We start from the raw sequence: 24033 nt of genomic DNA on the forward strand, positions 1-24033 counted from the left end.
ATAAAGCCACAATTAACATTCTTACACAATTTTTTAGTAGGCATGTGATTTCATTTCTTTTGGAATACCTGGATCACGAGAGGTGAATATTTATAAGAAAATGCCAGTTTTCCAAAGTGGCTGTACCATTTATTCTTTCACCATCAATGTACAAGAGATCCAGTCGCTCCACAGCCTCTCTAGCATTTGGTATCGTAAGAATTTAAAAATTTTACCCCTTCCAGTGGGTATGTAGTGATATCCCGTTGTGGTTTTAATTTGCATTTCCCTGTTGAACACTGATGCTCAGAAACGTTTTTATGTGCTTATTGGCCACACACACATTCTTTTTTGTGATGCGTTAGTCCAAGTTTTTTGCCCATTTAAAAATATTGTTTGTCTTCTTATTGTTGATTTATAGGAGTTCTTTGTATATTCTGTTTATGAGTTCTTTGTCAGAGACATCTCTCTGTCTGTAGCTTGCCTATTCACTTTATTAACAATGCTTTTTGATGATTAGAATTTTAATTTTAATAAAGTACATGGAATCAATTTTTTCTTTTATTATTATGTTTTTACATGGCCTAAGAAATCTTTGCCCACCCCAGTCTTTGCATATATATTCTCCCATATTTTCTTCTAGAAGGTTTATAGTTTAGTTTTTACGTTTAGGTTTGTGATCCATCTCAAATGAATTTTTGTATATGATGTGAAGTAGGGGTTGAGGTTCATTGATTTCATATAAATATTGAATTAATCAAGTACCACTTAAAAATGATTTTTCCCCCACTGAATTGTCTTTGTCAGAAATCATTTGACTCTATGTGTATGATTCTGTTTCTAGACTCTCATTTTTTCCCCATCTATCTGTTTATTTATGCCAATACCATACTTTCTTAATTACTATAGCTTTACAGTAAGTGTTGAAATCATGTAGTATAAGTCCTTCAAATTTGTTCTTTTTCAAGGTTGCTTTGACTGTTCTAGGTCCTTTATATTTCTATATAAAATTTACTATCAGCTCACCAGTACATTTCATTTTTTAATAACTCGATTGTTAGAAGTTCTATTTTTATTTGAACTTATGTTTCCTGGCTCTCCTGTAACGTCTTAGTTCTGCTCTATAAAGAAATGTGAATATGGCTACTTCCTCTTTCACAGAGAAAGCAACATGGTGCTGGGGAGAAAGCGTCCCCTTTGGAGCCAGACATCCAGGGGTTTGAATCTTGACTCTGGTTGTATGTCTTCTGCGAGTAACTGAATGTCTCTGATCTTCAGTGCCTTTGTCAATGAAATGAAAATAATTCGCACTATATAGGATTGCTTTGAGAATTTGAAAGAGTACATATAAAGCACTGAGCCCAGTTCGGGTCTTGGCACATAATAGACACTTAAAGGAAAATTTAAAGGTAGTGACTATTATTATAAATGCTTAAAGATGATGACTGAGCTGTTTCCCCTGCCAAATCTATCTTAGCTTAAATATCCCTAGCTCTTTAACTTTTTCATAAAATCTGGTTTCCAGACATTGCTCCCACAAGTTATATTTGAAATATTAAAAAATCAGCAAGACAAGGGCATGAACCAATCAGACTGGGCACAAGCCATTGGGCAGGATCAGGGTCAGGGAGGCCCCTGTGGACCACGCATTAACCTTTTAGTTAGTGGGTCCTAGGGGAAGTCCATGGTGTCCTGGGGGAGGGGGAGGGGGACTGGGATGGTAAGGGGCAGCGGGAGGGGGGTGCTCAGGGGCTAGAGCAGTGACTGTTTGCCAATAAATACGCAAATATTTTGATGTTTTTTAGAAGCAGGGTACCGGTACTGGAGCTTGCCTGCTGACTCTCAGCTGTGTTGTCTCCATTACTACTCTCTAATTTTGGAAGTGACTGTTGGTTGTTCCCCAGTATTGTTTTCCCCTTGGGAACAGAACCCCTGATTTGTAAGTGGGCACAGGGATGCTCAAAATAGTGCCTCTACCTCCCAACATCCCTTGTGGGTGGGTGTGGCCATATAACTAAGCTCTGGCCAAGAGGACGTGAGCAGAAGCGATGTGTGCACTTTGGGTTTGAGCTCCTTCTCCCCACTGTCTGGAAGGAGGATGTGCCTGGGAGCCATCGTGGACCATGCAGTTGAAGGAGGTACCCAGGGATGGCAGAGCAGTGAGACAGAAGCAGCCTGAACACCTGGCAGTTTCGCCAAGCAAGGCTGAGATACCAGTTTAAGAGAGAGGAATACACTTTGGTCTTGTGTGAGCCACCATCAGTTGTGGGTCTCTGTGACAGGCAACTGAAATTTTGTCACAGCTCATGCACTGATCCTGAGAACCTTGGACCTGCTACTTCCAACCTCAGCTTAGTTTCCCAACAGGGCCACTCTAGAGCCACATGTGAAAACTGGTCTCAATCTGTTTAGCTATGCCTAGGGAGTAGCTGTTTTGATCCACAAGGGTAGCCACCAAGTTAGAGCAGGTACAGATTATTTACTCCCTGTTATAGGCAGAATTGTGTCCACCCACCAATTTACATGTTGAAATCCTAACCCTCAACACCTTGGAAGGTAACTGTGTTTGGAGATAGGGTCTTTGAAGAGGTGATTATGTTACATGAGGCCTTTAGAGTGAGCCCTAATCCAATCTGACTGGTGTCCTTATAAGAAGAGGCAGAGACCCCAGGGGTGGCCATGCACAGAGGGGTGACCATAAGAGGACCCAGCGAGAGGATAGCCACCTGCAAGCCAGCGAGAGAGGCCTCGGAAGAAACCCACCCTGCTGACACCTTGATTTGGCACTTGCAGTCTCCAGAACTGTGAGAGAGTGCATTCCTGGACCCTGTCTGTGGTACTTTGTTATGGCAGCCTTAGCAAACAAATATACTCCCCATACCTCACTGCCAGTTTTAACCACAGGAAATCTCACAGCTGGTTCTGCCACGCACTCAGGCACTTATTACGCATCTGTGATAACAGGGCACATTAAGAGACATCTCTTTTTAGGTACTCTCATCCCAGTTTACTTGAATGTGCTTTACTAGACGTTGGTAACAGGCAACCAGAATCCTCAGACCAAGCACACAGGATGAGTCAGAGAACAAGAATCTGCCAGGTCTGGGGCTGGAGGACGCGTTATATTCTTACACCTGTTCACGCAGTGAATGGGTGTGTCTATACAATCTTTTGGACGAGCCACATGTCTTAAATACTTCTGAATTCACTACCAGGAGCCCATTTCGAATACTCATTAAGCTCATTAACAAGCCACTAATGAAAAAATATTTTTAACATTTGTTATGCTAATTAGTAAAAAGGAAAATCACGTGTGTTGATTGAGAGTAGAATAACCGGAACACTGTTAATAGCCGCCTCTGGAGTGTGGGCTTTCCGATGAGGGCCTAGCCGGCCACCCCAGAGGCATGCATTCCTGATGAGGGCAAATGACTAACCTAGGGCGCTGCCCAAATGACACTGAATATCTTACTGTTCAGGCTGGAGACTCTTAAATAAACGACAGGCATGAGCATTCCCACCGAAGAAGAATCCGTGGTTCTAAAGGAAAAACATTGTCCTCGTGTGCGTTACTTTGTACTCCACAACGGCTACAGTACTCCTTCACTTCTGATACCAGATACGTGGGTTTTCCACACACTGAGCAATTCTGTGACACCAGCTGGGTGTCCTACAATTTAACTCAATTTTGACACTATCTACCTGGAGATCACATCAGATCCCCAGGTTCAGGGTTCAGACTGTCCTCTTCCACTTCAGATGCCAGTCCACACCCAGGTTGTCACCCGTGCTTCTGATCAACTGGCTGTAGGTTGGAGGTTCCCACAACCCCCTCCTCAAGTCTGGTTAATTTTGCTACACAAATGAGACAAATTGATGAATTGGCTCACAGAACTCAGGAAAACATTTTACTTACTAGATTACCAGTTTATTACAAAAGGATATAACTCAGGAACAGGCCATGGAAGAGACGCTTAGGGCAATGCATGGGGAAAGGGCATGGAGATTTCATGTCCTCTTTAGGTACACCCACATCTCTACGTGTGCCCCAACTTAGAAGCTGCCTGAACCCCATCCTTCTGGGTTTTTCTGGAAGCTTCATTACACAGGTATGGTTGATTAAATGATTGGCCATCCACAGCTGATTTAACCTCCAGCCCCTCTCCCCTGCCCAGAGATTGGGGCGCGGAGGTGGGATTGATAGTTCCAACCCTCTAATCTAGGTTGGTTCCCCTGGAAAGCAGCCCCCAACCTTAGGGGCTTTCCAAAAGTCACCTCACAAACTCTGGTGCAGTTGAAGGGGGCTTGTTTGAAAAACAAAAGACAATTTTATTGAGCCTGTCACTTAGGAACAAGGGTTTTAGGAGCTCTGTGTTAGAAGTGGGATGAAGACTACATATAGATTTCCTATTATCAATCACAATAGTTTACATCTGTCTCCTATTCTGTTGCTGATGGAATCTTTTGCTTATTCATAGTTGCTCTATTGTCTGTAATTGACTTTTAACTACTTTAATATAAACAGTGTCATGTATGAGTGTATAAATTAACTTTAATCCCTGCCGGGGGGCATACAGTTAACATTTAAAGCGTCCTAGTCAGGAATCTACACCCTAAGTGGGGTCTGCAATTGAACCACCCTGGTCAGGAATCCACGCTGCAGAGGTGACTTCCTCCACCCAGAACTTGCAACATCATGATCTCAATCTGAATCCGACGATGCATGAATTAGCATAAGGGATACTAGGAATAATTTTTCATTTGTGAAATTGATGCTGCTTAAGAAACGTGGTTGTCTGGAGTGGGCTTGAGTGGACAAGCTGTAAGAATCCAGCAAATGGCAGACCAACTCCTTCTCCAGAGCTGTGCTTACCGGGTGGCATTCATCTGGTCTCTTGTGGCCTCTGCTTAATGGGAAACTCTGTTGACTGATTTGACCAGGAGTTTGGTGGATTCCTGGCCTCAGAACACTGCGACATCTTCCTAGAGTCCCTGTTTTCCTGCCAGGGGCATAGGGGGTGAGACCAGGGCTCACCCTGAGCCTCCAGAAACAGGCTGCAGTAAGGCCTCCGTGCCTGTTTGCTAAGAAATGCTCGTGTGTGTGGCTGAACTGGATGTGGGACTTGCTTATATTGCCACATGTCCCTGGGTGGATGGGACACAGACAAACCTGAATAAAACCCTGACAACCGCTGAATGGCCAAACTGATTTAGCAACAATCTCTCATCTGAATTTTACATAACAACCATAGGTATCATTTAGTGAACAAGTTTTATGTACCATGAAACCTTGACATATACAATCTCACTTAATCCTTTAAACCTGCAGAGGTAGGCAGCTCATTTACAGAGGAAGAAAGTTAGGCTCTGAGAAGGTACCTGAGAAGATCCAGCAGGTGCACAGCAGAGCTGGGGTATAAACCCTGGTGAGCTGCCTCCCTACTCAGGCCTCTAGTCTCTCCACACTGCTCCCACATCAACCTCTTGTTCCGTTTATATGATTAAATGATCTTGGCAAGATTAGACCATGAGGAGGAAGAGGGACAGGGGGCCAGATCTGACTTTATTTTTTATTTTATTTTACTTTATTTTACTTATTTATTTCGGCTGTGCTGAGTCTTCGCTGTGGCGCACAGGCTTCTCTAGTTGTGGCACTTGGGCTCGGTAGTTGTGGTATGTGCGATCTTAGTTCCCCAACCAGGGATTGAACCTGGGCCCCTGCACTGGGAGTGCGGAGTCTTAACCATGGGACCACCAGGGAAGTCCCCCAGCTCTGACTTTAGAGGGCAGAAAAAACTGAGGACACAGTGGGTGCCCCCCTGCTGGGAGGCGAATAAGGCAGATGGGGGAGCAGGAACCACACACCGTGCTTGGCAGACGGTGAAATATTCCATGGCGTCATTATCACAGAATAGCAGCCTTTTAGAATTAAGAATAGTCTTAATTTGCACTTCGTTGAGTTTTTCATTTACATAATGTTAGAATGCAAAGAAAATTCATACACAAAATTCACTGCTAGTTTGGCATTGAAGTTCTTGTTGAAATAACCACTGAAAGGGAAAGGATTTTTCGCTTAGCGCTCAGCTTAGGTGGCATTGGGTCAAACCTCAGATGAGAACGTATTTGCCTCTGAGTGGATGCGTGGTATGATGCATATGGTATGCCTCCAAACCCTAATCACCATTTCAGTCATTTATCTGGTGTGAATGATTTAATAGAATTTGTATAAGGGCTCTGAGAAAATGTATTCCTTTATCCAGGGCCTCATTAAAAGCGCTTGCAGTTTTAAGTCCAATGGGAGTGATCATTTTTACAGGTGCTAACTCAGCTGATGACACCATGTAAAGTCTCCAGTGTGATGGATTTCGAGATGGCAGACAGTGAGAGGTATGATCCGCGGTGCCCCACGAAGGATCCCACGTGTGATAAACACGTGCCTCCTGGTAGCAGGAAGTATACAAAGCGGTGATTGTGGAGCATAGGTCACGGTCCTGGTGAAACAGCCGCCCTTGCTGCACCGCATCCGTAAATCCCCTGGACCACAGTCCTGACACAATTAGATGAGGCTTTCCTTGGTTTCTCTGACCTTTGCCTTCACGACCTCTGGCAGCGGGTACCACCCTACCTGTGTGCTCCCATACCCTCCCTTGCCATCATCCTCTGATTCTGAAGCTCCTCCTCATTCCCCTCAGGCACATAAAATAACCTCCTGTTTCCCCTGGACACAGCAATTTCAGGCTTCTCCCTCTCCACTCCCCACCTGCAGACACACACTAGAGACCACGGCTCCGAAGGTCTGGTTCTCTAGAAAGTTCTCCCCAGTTCACTCTCCCCAAATCCATCGATCGTCTTTGTTTTCAAAACCGAGCTCTTGCTCTTATTAAATGATAACCTGGGGCATGTGACACATTGTAAGAGTTTATTTGAGCAAAATTTGATTCAAATCAGGCAGTGCCCAACTGGAAACGGTTAGGAGAGCTCCGTCACAGGAGCCTGGAAAGACATATCGAGAAGGTGAGGAAACAAAGAAAGGAAATTATTGATTGGCTGTAGCCTAAAGCGTAGTCGGCTCTTTGTGATTGGCTGTCCTTAGGTTTCCATTTTTTAACCTCAGGGCACGTGTAGGCTTAGGCTTTCGTCTAAGGTCACCAAAGCATTAGAGCCACTTCAGCCTAATGGCCTCCTTGTTTAATTAATTTAACGCTGTTTTCACACATTTCTGCTATTTGTATCTTTGTTTTCTGCAAGTTCCCTGGGAGTGGTGGCTGGATTTTTACAGACATTTATACCCTATTATCCCCATCCTTGGGCAGTAGGTAATGATGAGGTCATATGTAAAACTATGTCAAGGGAAGGACTCACTTCTCAGCTATGCTGACTCACCTGGTGCTGAGAGAACCACTTTCCAGTATCGTCAGCCATCTTTCCAGTCTCCTTTGATGTGGACAGTAGGATGGGAAATTCATCTCCCAAGAGACTTAATACAAAATTGGTCTTCCTAAATAAATAAATAAATAAAATTAAATAAAAAGCACACAGAACTGTTCTTCCATACAGAACCAACTGTCAACGGGTGTGCGTAGCAGGGGTGAGGGCAGTGCCACGTCTTCCCTACCCGGCAGTTCATTTCAACTCGGCAGGATATAATCTATTAAGTGCAAGAGTGGAGAATAGGTCAAAAGACACAACTATAATTAAAAAAAGGAAGTTTAAGTACCAAGATAACTGCTGCAATGAAAGGTAGGACATTATCAACATCTCAAGAGGCATAAATCAAGGTAGCAGGGCTTTGGGGTGATTGAGGGGAATCTGGGCAGAATCAAGAAGTGACTTTTTAGTTGAAGAGTGAGCAGTGACTGGGGTGGGGGGCGTTTTTATCTCATTTCGACTGGTGCAGGAAAATGGAAGGAAGGTTTCTGGGGATCCTATGTCCCCGTTAGAATGAGAGGTGGGCCAAAAGGCAAGAGAGCCTGTCTTTTCCCCTGGTCTGGATGGCCCCGGGACCGCTTCAGGGCATCTGTTGAGGTAAAGCGTCACACAATTAAACCGAGTCCATTCCTATTGGCTCGGTGGTACCTCTGCTCTCTAGCACCTGAAGCTGTGCTCGCCCTGTTATTGTATTGCAGAGGCTCCAAGGGAAGGAGACACGAGCCTTCGATATGTAATTATTCAGGGATTTTCAAAGAATTTCCAGCTTTACTTCCTCCCATTCACTCCAGACCCAGCAGGGTGAGTCCTATTCTGTATTCCTGGGGAAGAGGATAATTTCCCATTGTCTTCCGACTGGAGGGTTTGTCCAGGACTCTACATAACAATCAGGAGATTTCCAGGTTTTCGTTTCACATGCTTTGTGAGAAGGTTCTAAATGCTTTCTTCTTACAGAAGCTCAGGAAGTTGAGTTTCTGAGAGCTAGAGGCCAGAACTCGAGGGAAACCTCTAAATCCTGCCCTCCTTCACAGGGCTTGAACCCAAAGCCTTCTTTTGAAAATTTGAAACCAAGTCCCTCATTCCATTTATCTTCCAGAAGAGCAGGGAAAACAGGATTTAACTCGTGAGTTCTGTAACATTACCCTCTACTTGAGCATCATGCCTCAGCTAGGCGCCCAGGTGGACAGTGTTCGTTTACGGAGGGTTAAGGCAGGGCTGAGCTGTGCAAGAGGTGAGGACTTGGGCAACTGTCTTCTCCTTTCGGCCCTGGTTCTCACTGCTCCACCCGACCCAGGACTTGAAACACCAGCTCTTCTCTCTTTGTCATGGAGATATCAGATGTGGTAGAAAAAGTCAGAGAACCTCGGTTTGAATGTAAACCTTACAAACTACGTGATTCTGGGCAAGTCCTTCCTTCTGAGCCTTAATCCTCAAAATCTGTAAAATGGGCTGTTGATAATGCCCGCTTTGGTCCCCTCTAAAGGGTTGCTGTGAGATGAAAGCCGTTAGACAGTGCTGTTACAATGCAAATAGAAGTCACTGCTGTGTGAAAGTAAGTTACTACTATTTTCAGAACCTCGTCTTTGGATTTAATTTATTCAAGAGTGAGACTCTAAGCTACTTGTTCTATGTTCTGGGTGCATCTGTATTTTAAACCTCATCAGTTATCCTGGACTTTGCCTTAATTAGAGGCATTTTCAGCAACAGCAGGAGAAAGTTATTTCTTCGGGGCTGCAGGGTATTTCTAGCTCACCCTGGCTGGCGAGGTAAATGGTAGTTACTTGGCTAAAATGGTGTGGAAGAGGGAATAAACTTACCAGCATTGGCAGGGCCGTCCCTTTTCTGCTTTAGCGACTCAGAGGTCTGGTTGTGACTCAAGGTTGGGCACTTTTGGGAAAAGGCAGTGGTGGAGGGCAGACGGTGGTCAAGCTCTGAGATTCAAGCACATCTGCCCCTTGACCACTCCCCAGCCCTCGAGGGTATAGGGTGTCTTGGCCTCCCTTCATGTATACACAGACGTCCCATAAATGTCACTGGGTACCCACTGTGTGCCAGGATCATGCTGAGCAATGGGCACACAGACTTTGAGCGAGTTGAACCCGGTTTGCCCTCTTGCTTCTTGTAGTTTAAGAGGAAAATGAATAAGTAATGTGACCAGAGAGAAAGTATCAAAGACTGCAGGCGACCTAGGGCGTTAGAGGAAGTTGGTGGAACCTAGGCTAGGTGCAGAGGGAGGCCTCTTGGAACCTGATGGATGCATAGAGTTTGGCCAGGCCAGGGGCTGGACAGGGAGGGAGGGTGAGCAGACAGATGCCAGCATTAGGGGAGGCCAGGAGGGGAGAGAGAGAGAACAGAAAGAAGTCCAGTTAGGCTTTTGGGAGTCTTTTTCTGCCTTCTCTGTGACTGTCCTTGTTGCTATTTTAATTGTGACTCCATCTGGATAAAAATGTGGGACACTGGTAACCTCTGGGTGGTTTTTCCTTAGCTCCATCTCTAGCTTTAGCTCAGGATGTCTTAGATGGGGCAGAAGGACAGAGGAGGGCAAAGTCTGACCCTAGGCTCAAGACATGTTTTTACACAGTTATAAGTCTAGTGTAAAATTCCCATGCATCTTGGTTTTCCTCCTGATGCTGGGCAGCGTGAAGAACAAGGCCATGCAAGTTGGGGTGGAGGGGAATGGGGATCCTGCCTTCTCTCGATCTACCTGCCCACCCCGACGTTGACACGGAGGAAGTGGCGGCTTGTTTACAACCCAGATCCGGTTTTGAAGGTAGGAGGAACATCCTTGTCAATTGCACAATTCAGCCCTGGCCTGTGCCTGCTCCCATCTCATGCCCAGGCGGGGGTCCTGAAGGGGTGGGGAACGGTCAGGGCTGCAAAGTCTCTTTTTACTTCACATAGGAAGAAACCAAGGCCCAGAGAGACCAGACGATCAAGGGCAAAAATCACACAGTAACTAGTTACAGAGCAGGACTAGAATCCCGGTCTCTAATGCCACCCGTGTACAATACTTCTGTCTGGGGCCTTCACAATTTGCATATGGTAATTTGATTTTACATACATTATCTCCTGATTCTCTGAGCAGTTCCGTGCAATAGGCAGGAATTAAGATCCTTATTTTGCAGATGAGAAAACTGAAGCTCGGAGAGATTGTTTGGTTATGAGGCTCACACAGTCTCAGGGTTTGCTGATTATCCACCTTAGAACAGCTTGGAAGGTAGATAATGATTACAGAGGAGGGCTTTCAAGGAGTCAATTAACCATGTTTAAGCATTCTTGCCAGTTCTCCAGTATCCACGGTGCAAACCAAAATCAAAATCAGCAAGTAGCTGGTCCTGCCCTACTAATCCTTCCCTGCAAATTGCCGTCTGAACCTCAAGCCAGCAGTCTGTGTGGGAAAAGCAGCTCCCTATCTTCAAATCCACACTTAGGGGACACGTGTTTTCTGCTGGGACTCTGACAGTCACTCCTGTAGAAAAGGTTCTCATTAAATATGTGTTGAAATAAACAATAATTGAACCATCTGCTGGGTGTTCTGACTCTAGCCATGTTCCCCTCATTTTCCCTTGGGGGGTTAAATAGGGGTCCATGTGCCTTTGCTGCTGGTCTGGGGAGGCCACAGGGTGGTCCACACCTGGTAAGGTGATGCTCACAAGGCAGTGCTGGTCCAGATGGGGAGTGAGAGCTGGCAGTGGCCCAGTGGCTTTCCCAGAGGATAAGTGATTTGCCTAGTGGGGAGAACTGGGTGGTTCTATGATTTTGGTGAGATGGACAGAAAAGCTGGGGGAGAAAAGCAGGGCTGCGAGGAGGTAGGGGACTGCAGAACGCGACGCCAGGTCCCCAGCAAGTCTGGCATGGGGTATGGGAGGGTGGTAGAAGACTGGATTTAGGGAGGCAAGGAAAGGCTGTCTTTCCTTTGTCAGCTTGTCACCAGGGGTGGTGCTAGGTAGCGGAAGGGGGTCTGCTAAGCTAACTGGAGAGTCCTAGAGGGCAGGGGTAGGACGAGGAGCATTTGGGGGCACTGAAATGACCATCCCCTCCTCCCTGTAAACCGAGGGCTTGCATGCAACTCTAGAATTAGTCTCTCCTTCAGCCCTGCTTCCTCTGTCTTATCAAAAACCAGGGTTTTGGGCTTCCCTGGTGGCGCAGTGGCTGAGAGTCCGCCTGCCGATGCAGGGGATACGGGTTCGTGCCCCGGTTCTGGAAGATCCCACATGCCACGGAGCGGCTGGGCCCGTGAGCCATGGCCGCTGAGCCTGCACATCCAGAGCCTGTGCTCCGCAGCGGGAGAGGCCACAACAGTGAGAGGCCCGCGTACCGGAAAAAAAAAAAAAAAAAACACCAAAGGAAAAAAAACCAGGGTTTGAGTCCAGAGCACAGTGAAACATAAAATGAAACAGAGGACAGGCCTTGGCTGCTCCCACAAACCTGCAGAAAAACATTGACCTTAGGTTTGCTTCTGCAGTTCCAACAGCAGTTTTATCTCCTTGTGTTTCAAAGAAGGTCTGGATCTTCCAGCTGCATGTAGGGTTGATTTAAAGTGCGTCCTTCCCACTCTTTGAGTGTCTGCCCCCACTGCCCCCAGTGGCAAGCTTTACCCCCTTGGGAAGGGGACTTGCAGCAAGCAGGGTTGGCTGTGGGCTGAAGGGATTGGTGTGTGTGCCCGTTTTGGGGGTGAGGTAGGGTGGCTCAGTGTTCGTTCACCCAGGAGGGGGTCACAGGTAAGCCACTGTGCTGGGGCCATGCGTCCCGCGCGGGTGTTCTGTGTGCAAGGAACCATTGTATAACTGTGTGATTGTTGAGGTGTGGCGAGTCCCTTGTCGGACGTGCCCTTGCTTTTAGTGCCTCTGTGCCGGATGTATATTTACTGTGCTCCGGGCAGGGGCAGTTTAGCTCGATCAAGGGTAGTTTTGGTGCCCAGAGTTATTGAAACTGTGTGAGTTGCACCACGGGGGCGGGTTCATCTGGACTCTAACGTGCCCGCCGCGTCCTCGGAGCTAATTTTCTCTGGCTGTCCGCGCTCCCCCGGAGGTGGGGATGCGACAGGGGGCGGGCGAGGTGGTCGTGTGGCGGGACAGGAGGCTGTGCAGTCGGGAGAGGAGACCGGCCGCGGTTGAGGACGACCTCGACGCGACCCGGTAGAGGAGGCGAGAACTCCAGGGAGGACGGGCGAGCCCCACGCGACTCCCGGTTGCCGCAGGGCGCACGGGCGACGAGTAGCGCCTGCCAGGGGACCGGGCCGCGCGCCCGCTGCCTTGACTTCCCCATCCCCTCGCGGAGGAGGGGCCGCAGCGGAGAAAGTGCGCGAAGGGGCCGCGGCGGCGAGCCTCCCACGTGACGGGGCCGCGCCGAGCAGAGCGGGACCCGGCGGCGGCGGGCGCAGCAGGGCGGCCTGGAGCCCCGGGAGCGGCGCGCGCGGCCCCGGCCGGCCGGCGTCCCGGCCTCGCGCTGCACATTCTCTCCTGGCGGCGGCGCCACCTGCGGTCGCGTTCGCCCGAACATGGCGACACGGAGCAGCAGGAGGGAGTCGCGACTCCCCTTCCTCTTCATCCTGATAGCGCTGCTGCCGCCCGGGGCTCTCGGCGAGGTCTGGCCGCCGACGCTGCCCGGCGGCCGCGCGCCTGGGCCCCAGGATCGGGGCTTCCTCGTGGTGCGGGGCGACCCGCTCGAGCTGCGGCGTGGGGCGCGCGGGGCGCCCCGGAGGGCGGACGAGAAGCCGCTCCGGAGGAGACGGAGCGCTGCCCTGCAGCCCGAGCCTATCCAGGTGTACGGACAGGTGAGCGGTCGGCCCCCGCCTTCCCCCGGCTCTCTCCTCTCCCTGTGCCGCCTCACCCCCGCATCCATCCTTGGCTGTCGCCTCCCAGGTGCAGGCACCGCTGGGGACTTCCCGGCTGGCGTTTGTTTTTTTTCCCCTCCTCACATAGGAGTACAACCGTCAGCACTTGAATCGCCTTGATCTTTCCTTCTTCCTGTCGATTTTAGCAAACGGATTCCAGGGCACTCGCGGGGTGCACTGCCTGTTTCCCCGGGGTGTGTGCTTACCGGTGGAGTTTCCGGCAGGTATCAGAGGGGTGCAGCTTCATTTTACGTGTGGATAAAAAACGGGCTTTCTTTCGTGTATCATCAGTTAGCAGCCGAGGCGAGCACCCTGCAGATGCAGTACATTTACCCAGAACCGTCAGAGGAGGGGGTTTCCACACTTACCGTTTTTAACCACAATTAAGGTGGGCAAACCTGAAAGCTTACTCTCTGGGTATAGTCCAAGCAAGAGAGGTGTGTGTGAGTGTGTGTGTGTGTGTTGGGGGGGGGCTGAATTTTTTTTATTTTGGACAGGAATATCCCTCATGACACTTGGGAATTTGAAAGACTGCAATAATTTGGTGGGCATTATTATAAAGTAAGTGATTTATTTCTATCTAGGCAATGGATTTAATTAGATCATAAGGAACATGAATTTCATTTTTATGGCAGGACTTACTTCTGGCAATTACAAACCGAGTTTGTGGGTTAGTATCAGCGCTGGCAAAATTAATTTGTCCGTGTTATTGCCTCATGAGACTCGCAGTCCTATGGTTGAGACTGACATCAGCAAAACTGGAAGGTCGGGGGGGGGGGAGAAAAAGTGGGACCAGTGGAGGTGGTCAATTACACGATTTCTAGAGTCAAAATATTCCCTTCAAAGTAGAAATTAAAGGATTAGTCTGAATTCTGCCTCTCTTCACTGATTTTCCTTTAGCCGTTTCTTCAAGAAATATACAGAGTTAAATGTTCAACCCTTGGAGCCAGGAAGAACGTTATAAACCATCTTCCCTATTGTGCCATTTTGTTGATGAAGCCACCAGAGCTGGGAAAGGTGAAGTGACTAGCCCAGGGTCACATGGGGCAGGGTTGCCTGCTCTTTAGTTTTTGTCTGCATTGTCTCAGTGACCTTCGAGTGATCAAATAGTCGCCCTCTCTTTATACGGTGCTTCTTAAATAACTTTTTTCTAAAGTAAAATGTATTGGTAAGAGAGGGGATAGGGATGGAGGTGAGAGGATGGGAGCATTTGCCTTCCATCCACCATCAGCTCCTGGGCAAGAGCGTGTACCAGTGGGCATACAACTGCTGGTGGGCATGGGCTGCAGGAGCCTGCCTGTTTGGCTCCCTCGTGGGTCCAGATCCTTGTTCCCTTCCCCACCCCCATCTGAAACTTCTTTTTTGTATTGTTGAAAGAAGTCAGCAAGGTCCTTGCTCCCCACAGGGATGCCAGCGTCCTGATGGAGGATGGGGGAGGGAGAAAGAGAGGCTCCCTTGTTCCTTGAGCCTTCCCCATCAGCCCAGCTCTGCTGTGGGCTTGAGTCAGCTTTCTGGGGGCTGGGAGTGGAGAGCCGCAGGAGACGGTCCCTTCCGGAGCTCAGGTCCCTAACATCTATAGTCTGGGCTGCGGGAAGAGCTTCCTGGTCGCAAAAATATGCACACAGGTGCCATTTCTTCCTTGGGTTTGGTTTGTGAAAGCTCCTGGGGTTTTGGGGCCAGTTAAAGATGAACTGTGTTCTTCTTGGGAGTGACTAAAAAACGCTCGGCTTTTATATTTCTGAGCCAGATTGAGTTTGGTTCAGTGGAAGGTTGGAGAACTAGCCCTCGGACTCATAATGAGGAATTCCTACCAAGGGTGAGGACCCAGAGCAGTGTTTTTTCTTCTCCGAGGCCTCCCCCCTGTGCCATTGTTCTTGGCTGCCCTAAAGCTAATAAAACTGGGATTAACTTGAGTCTGTAAGGATTTGAGTTAGAGAGAAGGAAGGACTTCCCGGTCCTGGGCTTTCTGCTACAAACACTGTCTGGTGCAGACCCTTTAGACTGCAAGCACAGGAATCAGTAACTGAAGGGGTTTGGCGTGTCCCTCTTGGAGCTCTGGAGGGCCGCCCAGCTATTTGGAACAATCTTTCTAGCAAAGATGCCCATTTGCCTCTGTTTTCCCTGGGACAGACCTGGTTTTTACGTTATCCCTGATGGTTATGAAAAGTGCTGTGTTCACTCAAAAAAGTGTCAGGATGCAGACTATAAATTAGATGGCCATTCTGCTTCTAGCCCTAAGCCAATTCCCATGTTATACTCCCCCCAGTCTCTGCCCTTTAACTTTGAAATGTAAGGAATTGCCATGTTTTTCCATAGTGTCACTTGAATTCAGTGTGATTCTATATAGGGATGGGGGTGCAGATGAGGGGGTGGGGAGAGTTTTCATCCCTGCTTTCAGAAAGCTTAGAATTTAAGGAGGAGATAAAGCAGATGCAAATATACAGGCATGGAAATGTACCAGACAGGGACAAGGAAACATGGACGTGATTCACCAGCCACAACTCTTCAGTGGGGTGTGAGTGGGTTGTTTGATATGGGAGGGCATGGGAGATGGAGTGATAAAGGGTCAGTGGGCTCAGACACTCTGCAGCTTCTCGCTCTCTGACCTTTGAGTGAGGTTAAGAGGATGCCTGGCAGCACAGATTAGGGCTGGAAGCAGAAACTGCCTGACGGAAGAAGCCCCAGGGGTGATGTTCAGGCCACCAGCTCCAGGGAGGGGAGCAGGAGGGCTTTTGCATCTGAGAAAGAGCCCTGTGTTGCAGTCAGTGTCAGTTCTTTTTCTCTGGCTCTGCTAACCTATGGAGTAAACTAGGCTTAGTTGTGTCCCTTCTAAAACAGGCCAGACCCAAGAAGGGGGATTCCAGCATTCTTGTCACACTGGATTTCCTCCTGATTTTATGTCAGCTCCGTGCCTCTGTGCCACCTGCTTTTCCCTCTGCCTCAAATGGTCCTTCCCCGTTTCTTTCTTTGCTTGCAAAACCCCTCTTCCATTTTTCAGCATCCAAGGAGTACCTCTTAGTATTCCCAGGCTCTGGTGGGAAGAGTTCTTTTGAGCTTGGTAACAGCACTGACTGCCTGGTGTTCTAATTGCTTGTTTAACTGTTTCATCTCCCTGTTTGCTCCTTGAGGGCATGGATCAAGCCTCTCCTCCGTGTCCCTGGCACTCGGGAGGCCCTTAATGAATATTTGTGGACCAGCTGCCCACCTGGAAAGAGAAAGGCCTAGAGGGTAGGAGGCACATCCAAGTTGCAGGAAAGGTATTTATAAGGAGGACTGTCGTGAGCCCACAGTGGAGAGTGGAAGTCAGTTGGCTCAGGATGTGGGTCTGGGAGCCCTGATTTTCCTGTGCTATTTTGGGGTTTATTTTGAATGAAGAGCTGGGATTCTATCGTACAGAAGCCTCCCTTTTAGGGCTCTCATGGTATTGCTAATGGTATTGTTTTGGGGAAAAATCCTTTGGAATGAAGCGCAAAGCCTAACAGGATTTACAGGTTTATTTTCCTTCCAATGAGCTCTCTCTTCATAATTCCAGCTTTTTAGAGTCCAGGGAGTATTCAGTGTCCTGATTTGAGACTGAAAATAAAGTGTCTGTTACAGCACAAGGCCCTGAGACAAAGAGCCTCCTTTGGGGGTGGAAGACTGTGTAGCTTTAGATCTCTTTGGGGTAGATTCTTGTATGATACACTTGCTTGGGAAAGAATTGCCTGGTTGATTCTGAAGTTAGGATGTTTGACCTGTATGCTTCCAAAAGATGAGAAGGCAAAGCATTTGCGGTTTCAGGTTGGCTTCTTCTGCAGAGGCGAAGGGTTCCTTGGCGTTTGGGGTTGGCTCGATCATGGGTGTGACCTTGAAAGACTTCCTGATCTCACTTGGCATCTCTTCTTGGGCAGAGTTCTTGGCTCGGTGTCTGGCCACTGTTTAATAGCTTGCCTGTCTTGGGGCGTGGCAGGTGGAGGCTTTGAGAGGTGGAAGGGATGGGAGGAAAACGGACAGGGAACAGGAGTGAGGAGATGGGGAATGAAAAGGTGAAATGTAAAGCCATGCAGGCCCTTTATTTAGCTTTCAGTAGGTAATGCATATTTGCAAAACAATATTTGAACAGAAGAGTATGTAGTGAGAAGTAAATTTCTCTCCCTTATGTGACCCCATTCACCCAGTGTCCACGGTCATCGGTTTTTTGTACGTCCTTCCAAAAACATTCTACACATATGTAACATATATGGACATAAAATTTCAAACTTGAAATATCAGCGGCTTTCTATTATCCCCAGCCCCTGATATCATGAATAATGACATCAGCTCCAAAATATATTTATGGCATAATTACTGTCAATGGGAAGGGAGCTACCTGAAGTGTCATAGTATAAAATAGATTGTTACTTTTCCTCCAGGCCAGGGTGGGAAATACCAGTCCACCTCAAGGATTCCGGCCAGCCAGGGCCAGGAGAGCAGCATTACGTAGCCCTCCTGTCACTTGGAAAGGTGCTGGAGGGCAGTTCCCTAGAGATATAGAGCCCAGGTTTGTGAGAACATCAGAATACTGAGATCACGGATCTTGGCTTTAACTCATGTTCTTTTAGAAAATGTCTTCTTTAGATTCTGGAAAGTGGAGTCAATAGTATGCTTAATAAACTGCTTTGAGACCTGGGATCCAGGAGGCAGATTCTAACAGCAGTGAACATCCCAAAGCAAAAAAATGGATGCTGTAGGAACATTTCATTGTCGTATTTTGGGCTGTTCCTCCTTCGAGATGACAGCCATCTTGGTAGTGTCATTGTTTCATCCGAGGGCCAAGGATGGATGGAGACAAGCCTTGTACTGTCCCCTGTAATGGACAGACACAGGACCATGCAGGTAATCTGGAGAGCAGGTAACCCAAAGAATAACCTATTTGCCTTTGCTATGTATTTATTTAGTGTTTTTTTTTTTTTTTAAGGATCAGTTTACCTTCCTGATTAAATTTTGCTTAGGTGAATATTAAAATGAGTTTGCAGTCTTTGAGCAGCTGATAGGCAAAATGACTGGCCTACATGTGTTAGGGAAAGCCAGTTTGGAGTTTAGAATTTTTGATAATAATTCAGATGTAGATAATTTGAGAGTTGACCACGTAGAAATATATCAAAACAAGGTATTATAGTAACCTTTCCTCCATTTTTTTTAGGTTCAGGTGTGATGGAACGTAAAGGAGAGCTCACTGCATTTTCGTTTGCATATTTCATTAGTATTTCAGCAGACGTGGTCTGGGCTGCAGGGCTGAGGCATCTTTGTCGAGCACAGAACCTTCCTGTGCATTCCCTAGCTATGCCGGAATCTCTTGGCACGTGGCATATTCAGTCCAGCCGTGTAAATGCAGAAATCAACTTCCCTCAGTTTAAAATGAGCTGCAGTTAATTTCGACCTAATTGACTGGTTTATCGACCTGTGAACCTTGGGTCTTCGAAGTAGTGGCACGGGCAGCCTTCTAGCATCCAAGTGGCTGATGATGCTGTAAATCAGAGAAGGTGGGCGGACTGCTGATTAAGGTCAAGATTGGATTTCCTCCCGTGTTATTGTGAGACCCTCAACTTTTTATTGTAACATGAGGCATGCTCTGAGCGTTTTGGGCTGGGTTCCATAAAAATAGGACTTCATAAGTCACATGACTTTTGTAGTCCTGAACACAACAGGGAGTTAAAAATAATTACAAAATTCTGTTTTCCACTGCGTAGTTGTTAATAATCATGGTAACATGCATGGTCGTGTCACCGCTTCTGGCCAGGAGCTGGAAGGGTTTATCTTCCTGACCTCGTGTCAGGTCTTCTCTTCAACGGATCTTCCCGCCATGATGGAAATATTCTGGATCTGTGCTGGCCAGGGTGTCCACTAGCCATCTGTGGCAGTTGAGGCTTGACATGTGGCTGGTATGACCGAAGAATTGAATTTATTTTCCTTTCATTGAATTTTCATCGAGTTAAATTTAAGTTTAAACGGCCCCATGTGGCCCTTGGACAGCATAGCTTTAAGCGGTTGTGTGAAGTTCCCTTTCCCAGTGGTGGCAACTGGTGCTTCACCCGGGGGAGAAGCTTGTAGCCACAGCAAGGCCTGTCTTTGTTTCCACCACAAACAGGGGAGGGAAAGCGAGAGTTGAGGGCTGCTGGCTGCCAGGTTGAGTGTGGGGAAGACCCTGGCCTTTCTTTCCCGGGTAGGGCTGCATCAGGGGGTGTGGTGGAAGGTGCCGTGGGTGCCCTGTTCATCTTAGCAGCTGCCTCTGCACAGCTGTCTCCTCCCATCAGGGACCTGGGCACTGAAGGCTGACCTGTGTGCCTTCACTTTTGCTGTGGCTTTGCCCAGACAGCCCACGCGGCCCGGGCGGTGTGCAGACGCTGCGCATCTGTTTAGCCGAGAAAGCTGTACCTGGTGCCTTAACGTGGGGGCCGCCTCCCCACCCCCGCCCTCCGCTTCCTGGGCTCACCTTGTCTTCCCTCAACGCAGCCAGGTCTGTCTTCCGTCCCTGCAGCCCTGCAGGCTGGCGTGAAGACAAACAGTGTGGGCGTGTGGGCGTGGGCGTGTGGTCTTCATCACCGCCTGGGACCCCCGCCTCCCGCCGGCCCTCTAACCCCGCCCGCCGCTGCAGCTGCAGGCGCTCAGCTCCGCAAATTGGGACCCTTCACCATGATTTATCTCCAGTCCCCTGAATTAGATTAAAAACACCACTACAAATTCTCAGAAAGGCAGGCTGACGTGATTACGTCTCAGATTGGAGTGGCAGACAAGGGCAATAAAAAGATGTACTTGTTATCTTATATTCGTGTTTTGTGCCGTGTAGGGACCAACGTGTGCTTTATTATCTCCCTCCCCCTCCCTTTGTTTTTGTTTTTTAACCAATATTGCATCTTTTATTTAGAAAAGAGAATAGCCTGTTGAATAGAAACCCTCTGCCCCCAGATAACTGGATTGAAGGGGGGAAGATGGCTGGGTTGATTCTTCCATAAATAAATGAGGGTTTGAGCCAATGGGTGGGTCGTGAATGGAGATTTTAATGTGTTAGCTGGGACTGAGGTGAGATCCAGTCTACTTTGATGGTCTGGGGAGCTGAATAGTGTCAGGGTGAAATTCTTCACTCTTAGGAAACCTCTGTGTCCAGAAGAAATTGGGAGAAGCTGGTATAATCTGATGGAGCTTGGAGGGCCGGGGTTAAAAATAACCCTGGAATAAAGGCCAGTTTAGGGACTGTCTCTGGGGAGCCTGGCGTGGGTACATCTGAGAAGAGCCATGTATGGGGGAGGGGCCCAGATAGTAAAGGACTCTATTTCTCTGTTAGCCCAGAGGATACAGGCAAGACGTTTCCATGTGGGTCTATGCCAGGGGCCTGGGGAGAAGACCTGCCCCAGGGTCCCAGCAGAGGAAGCTGCCCATGGCAGGGAGTGGGGACAGCGGACAGAGGTGGGTGGGTGGGGCCTGTGAGGCTGGGGGAGGGTTTGGAAGAGACTTGAAATGTTTTAAAGCTGTGCTCCATTAATTGGGTAACATGAGACTGTGTACCTATAACTTACCTCGTCTGTATATATTTAGTTCCCTGAAGTTCTCTGAATAGTTCTTTAAAAAAAATCCTGCAGTTAACTGTGCACGTAGTTTGCTGGATTGGACGAGGTGTGCTGCTGTGGAGGTGATGCAGGGGTTCCTGCAGAAACAAGCCTCGGACCTGGAGAGGGGAAGAATTCGGGAGTGGATGTGGAGAGCTGGATGGAGGAGAAAGGCTGTCCTCACAGGGTTGGGGAGTTAAGCTGCGTGGGGGTGGGGCCCGAGGGGCTTCTGCCCTCCTGGTAGCAGAGGCATCTCACAGGACTGAAAGGTTGACCTTGCTGTTGTGTTTAAACCACTGGTAAGGTGAGGTCTTGAGGCGTTTGGTTCTGGGATGTCATGTAAATATTTTCCCCTTGGGGCGAGGGAGATGCTAGAAATCAGTGCCACCTCTGTGTTGGATGGTTCGTTGGAGCCTTGGGAACCAGAGCTTGGGTTTCCCCAGGTTTCGAATCTTGGTTGTGGAGTGAGGGGAAGGCTGCCTGAGCGCAGGGCTTGGCCACAACTGTCTTCTTTTTTTAAAATAAATTTATTAATTTATTTATTTTTGGCTGCCTTGGGTCTTCGTTGCTGCGCACGGGCTTTCTCTAGTTGCGGTGAGCGGGGGCTACTCTTCGTTGCAGTGTGTGGGTTTCTCATTGCAGTGGCTTCTCTTGTTGTGGAGCACGGGCTCTAAAGTGCAGGTTCAGTAGTTGTGGCACACGGCCTCAGTAGTTGTGGCTCACGGGCTCTAGAGCGCAGGCTCAGTAGTTGTGGCACACGGGCTCCATAGTTGTGGCACACGGCCTCAGTAGTTGTGGCTCGCGGGCTCTAGAGCACAGGCTCAGTAGCGGTGGTGCACAGGCTTACTTGCTCCATGGCATGTGGGATCTTCCTGGACCAGGGCTCGGACCCATGTCCCCTGCATTGGCAGGCAGATTCTTAACCACTGCGCCACTAGGGAAGTCTCCATGACTGGCTTCTGAGCTTGACCCGGACGTACAGTGTTTCACCAGTTTATGTATGTTGTTACTTCCTGCTCTCAGGCCTCAGTGTTCCAACCCTGATGCTGCTCATGGTAGTTGTTGATATGCTGCCATTTTGTGAAGAATATGGTTTATTTTGGTATAAAGACCATACCAGTAACAAGAGGAGATAACGTTTTAGCATTTTGAAGTTTATGAAATATATTCATGGATAAGATCTCTTTTGATTTGAAGGTGAGCCTTATTTATTTATTTAAAAATTTTTTTTTAGCAATATGAAAGGAAGTCTTTATTTGTTTTCTAGGGAGGACTAGTTGCCAGGATCACTATTAAAGACTAAATCTTAATAAGAGGCATCCATACATTAAAAAAATCCCGGCACATATTTTTATTCTGTAATAATTTTGTCTCTCTCCCCTTTTGACATCCCTAAGAAATCCACTTTGCCAAAGAATAACTTTCCCCCTGCAGAGCTTTTCCAGTACATGTCAACACAGTGAATTTTCCCTCCTTTGTTAATAAAGCAGAAGTATCCAGGGCACCTTCTGTGGCCAGGCTGGTGGGCAGCTGGGATGTTGCTGCCATTCTGGTTGGCAAGACCCTGAATTGTGTGGCTGTTGCTCATAGGGTGGTGCTGGTTCGAGCAGAACTTTCCACTGGCTCTGTGGTGTCACACATCTTCAGGGCAGCCTTATTATTATTCTCAGTTCACAGATGAGTATCTTGAGGCTCCAAAAGGCGAAGGGACGTCCCCCAAGTTGTGCAGCCCATCAGTCGGCGAGACCAGGACTCAAACCCAAGCCTCTGACTTGTCTCAGATTTACGGTGGCACCTTTCCCTCTTCTAAATATTCCAGTGAAAGCCTTGCTTTCAGCCGGGGGTCCGGTGGCTGTGACCTCTTTTGTTCCCCCTTCAAAACCTAGAGAGCTCATATAATGCCACCCTTTCCTTGGCTCTCCTGGCTACACCAGTTTACTTTTAACTTTTCAAATTTGTCAAGTTCCAGGTCCCTGCCCGCTCCTGGATTTCGCTCTGTTCTTCTTCTGGATCTGTCTTTTCTGTTCTCCATCCCTTTTGCCCTGGACTCCTCCCTCTTCATCCTTGTGGTACCCACTGGGGGTCTTGTCTTCAGTGCAGCCCTGCACTTGGTTATGCCCCCCCGGCTCCCACATTTAACATCTGTAAGTATTATTCATGAAATTAATTGTTTAACGTTTGTTTCCCCTACTGATTTAAGAGTCATGAGGCAGGACCTAGAAGTCTGCTGTTTTTTTAACACCTAGTAGAGCACCTGGTATGTAGTAAGTGCTCAGTAAATCTCTACTGAATGAATGAGGTGGGGGGCTATTTATGGTGGAGCTGCAGAGCCCAAGTGGAGGGTCAGGGAAAGTGGATGTTCCGGAACCATCCTACACAGGTGAATCCTGATTTAAGGCTAGTCCTGGTTCAGTGTGTCCAGCAGCCCGTAAACACCAGTGAGGGGCTTGCTGTGCTCTCAGTGCTGTGTGCCCCACTCTGCGGTCCTGGGTTTTAAGGCAGATGGAAACCCCACCTCTAGATCTTTCTTTGGGTTTAACCCCGTCTGCAAGGTGTGGAAGGTGTTTTAGATGTTCCCTGAGGTTCCTTCTGGCCCAGATAGTTTCTTCTTTTTCTTACTTGCCAACTGGTGAATTAAGGGGTGATTATTTTCATGACAAAGAGATTTTTCACAGTTTTTTTTTTTTTATAGGGAGCCCTCCCAGAGCAGCAGAGCGGGCTATTTGCTAAATGACAAAGTGGGTTTCACCAGGAGGGAGTGGTAGATAGAGGTGGATCCTACTTGCCGAAGATTAATCAAAACTAAAGTCTCTCCGAGCTGATACTGTAAGTCAGGAAGAGGCATATAAATAAATCTAAAGAGAACTCATTACTCGAGTTAAGGAGATTATAGTGAAATGCTAAGTGTTTTAGTCTGAGGTCTTTCTCCCTTTGTTTCCTTGTCTGTGAAATGGGCAGCCTGCATTGATCAGAGAAGTAGTTAACGAATTCTCTGGGTGAAGCATCAGTGAGATGAGTGGAGAGGCCGGGACAGGGCCTCTCTGCAGGGAGCTGTTAAACTAGATTTCAGCTCTCCTTCGGAGGTGGAGAGTCCAGGGAGGGAAATGAGCTTACTAAATATAGTGGGAACACAGTCTCAAAAGGGGACATGGAGGGGCGATTTGCATAACCAGCATTTAGGTCGTGCAAACAGATGGTCTGAGAAACCTTGTTATGCTTGGACCTTGC

At 48.0% G+C, this 24033-nt stretch overlaps 1 protein-coding gene across 2 annotated transcripts in view; it reads left to right on the top strand.

The window, feature by feature from the left end:
* The window catches only part of SORL1 (sortilin related receptor 1), a 258666-nt gene that overhangs the window by 85656 nt on the left and 148977 nt on the right, over positions 1 to 24033 (top strand). The window contains exon 1 of one of the 2 annotated variants that reach the window (XM_067751356.1): positions 12865 to 13183. The exons of the other annotated variant lie outside the window; for it this stretch is intronic. Within the exon in view, the coding sequence (XP_067607457.1) occupies positions 12908 to 13183 (276 nt within the window). The 5' untranslated portion in view covers positions 12865 to 12907. Of the gene's footprint in view, positions 1 to 12864; positions 13184 to 24033 lie in introns of those variants that run through there. 2 annotated transcript variants of the gene reach the window in all.

Source organism: Pseudorca crassidens, chromosome 9, assembly GCF_039906515.1.
Source record: "Pseudorca crassidens isolate mPseCra1 chromosome 9, mPseCra1.hap1, whole genome shotgun sequence".
Taxonomy (NCBI): Eukaryota; Metazoa; Chordata; class Mammalia; order Artiodactyla; family Delphinidae; genus Pseudorca; species Pseudorca crassidens.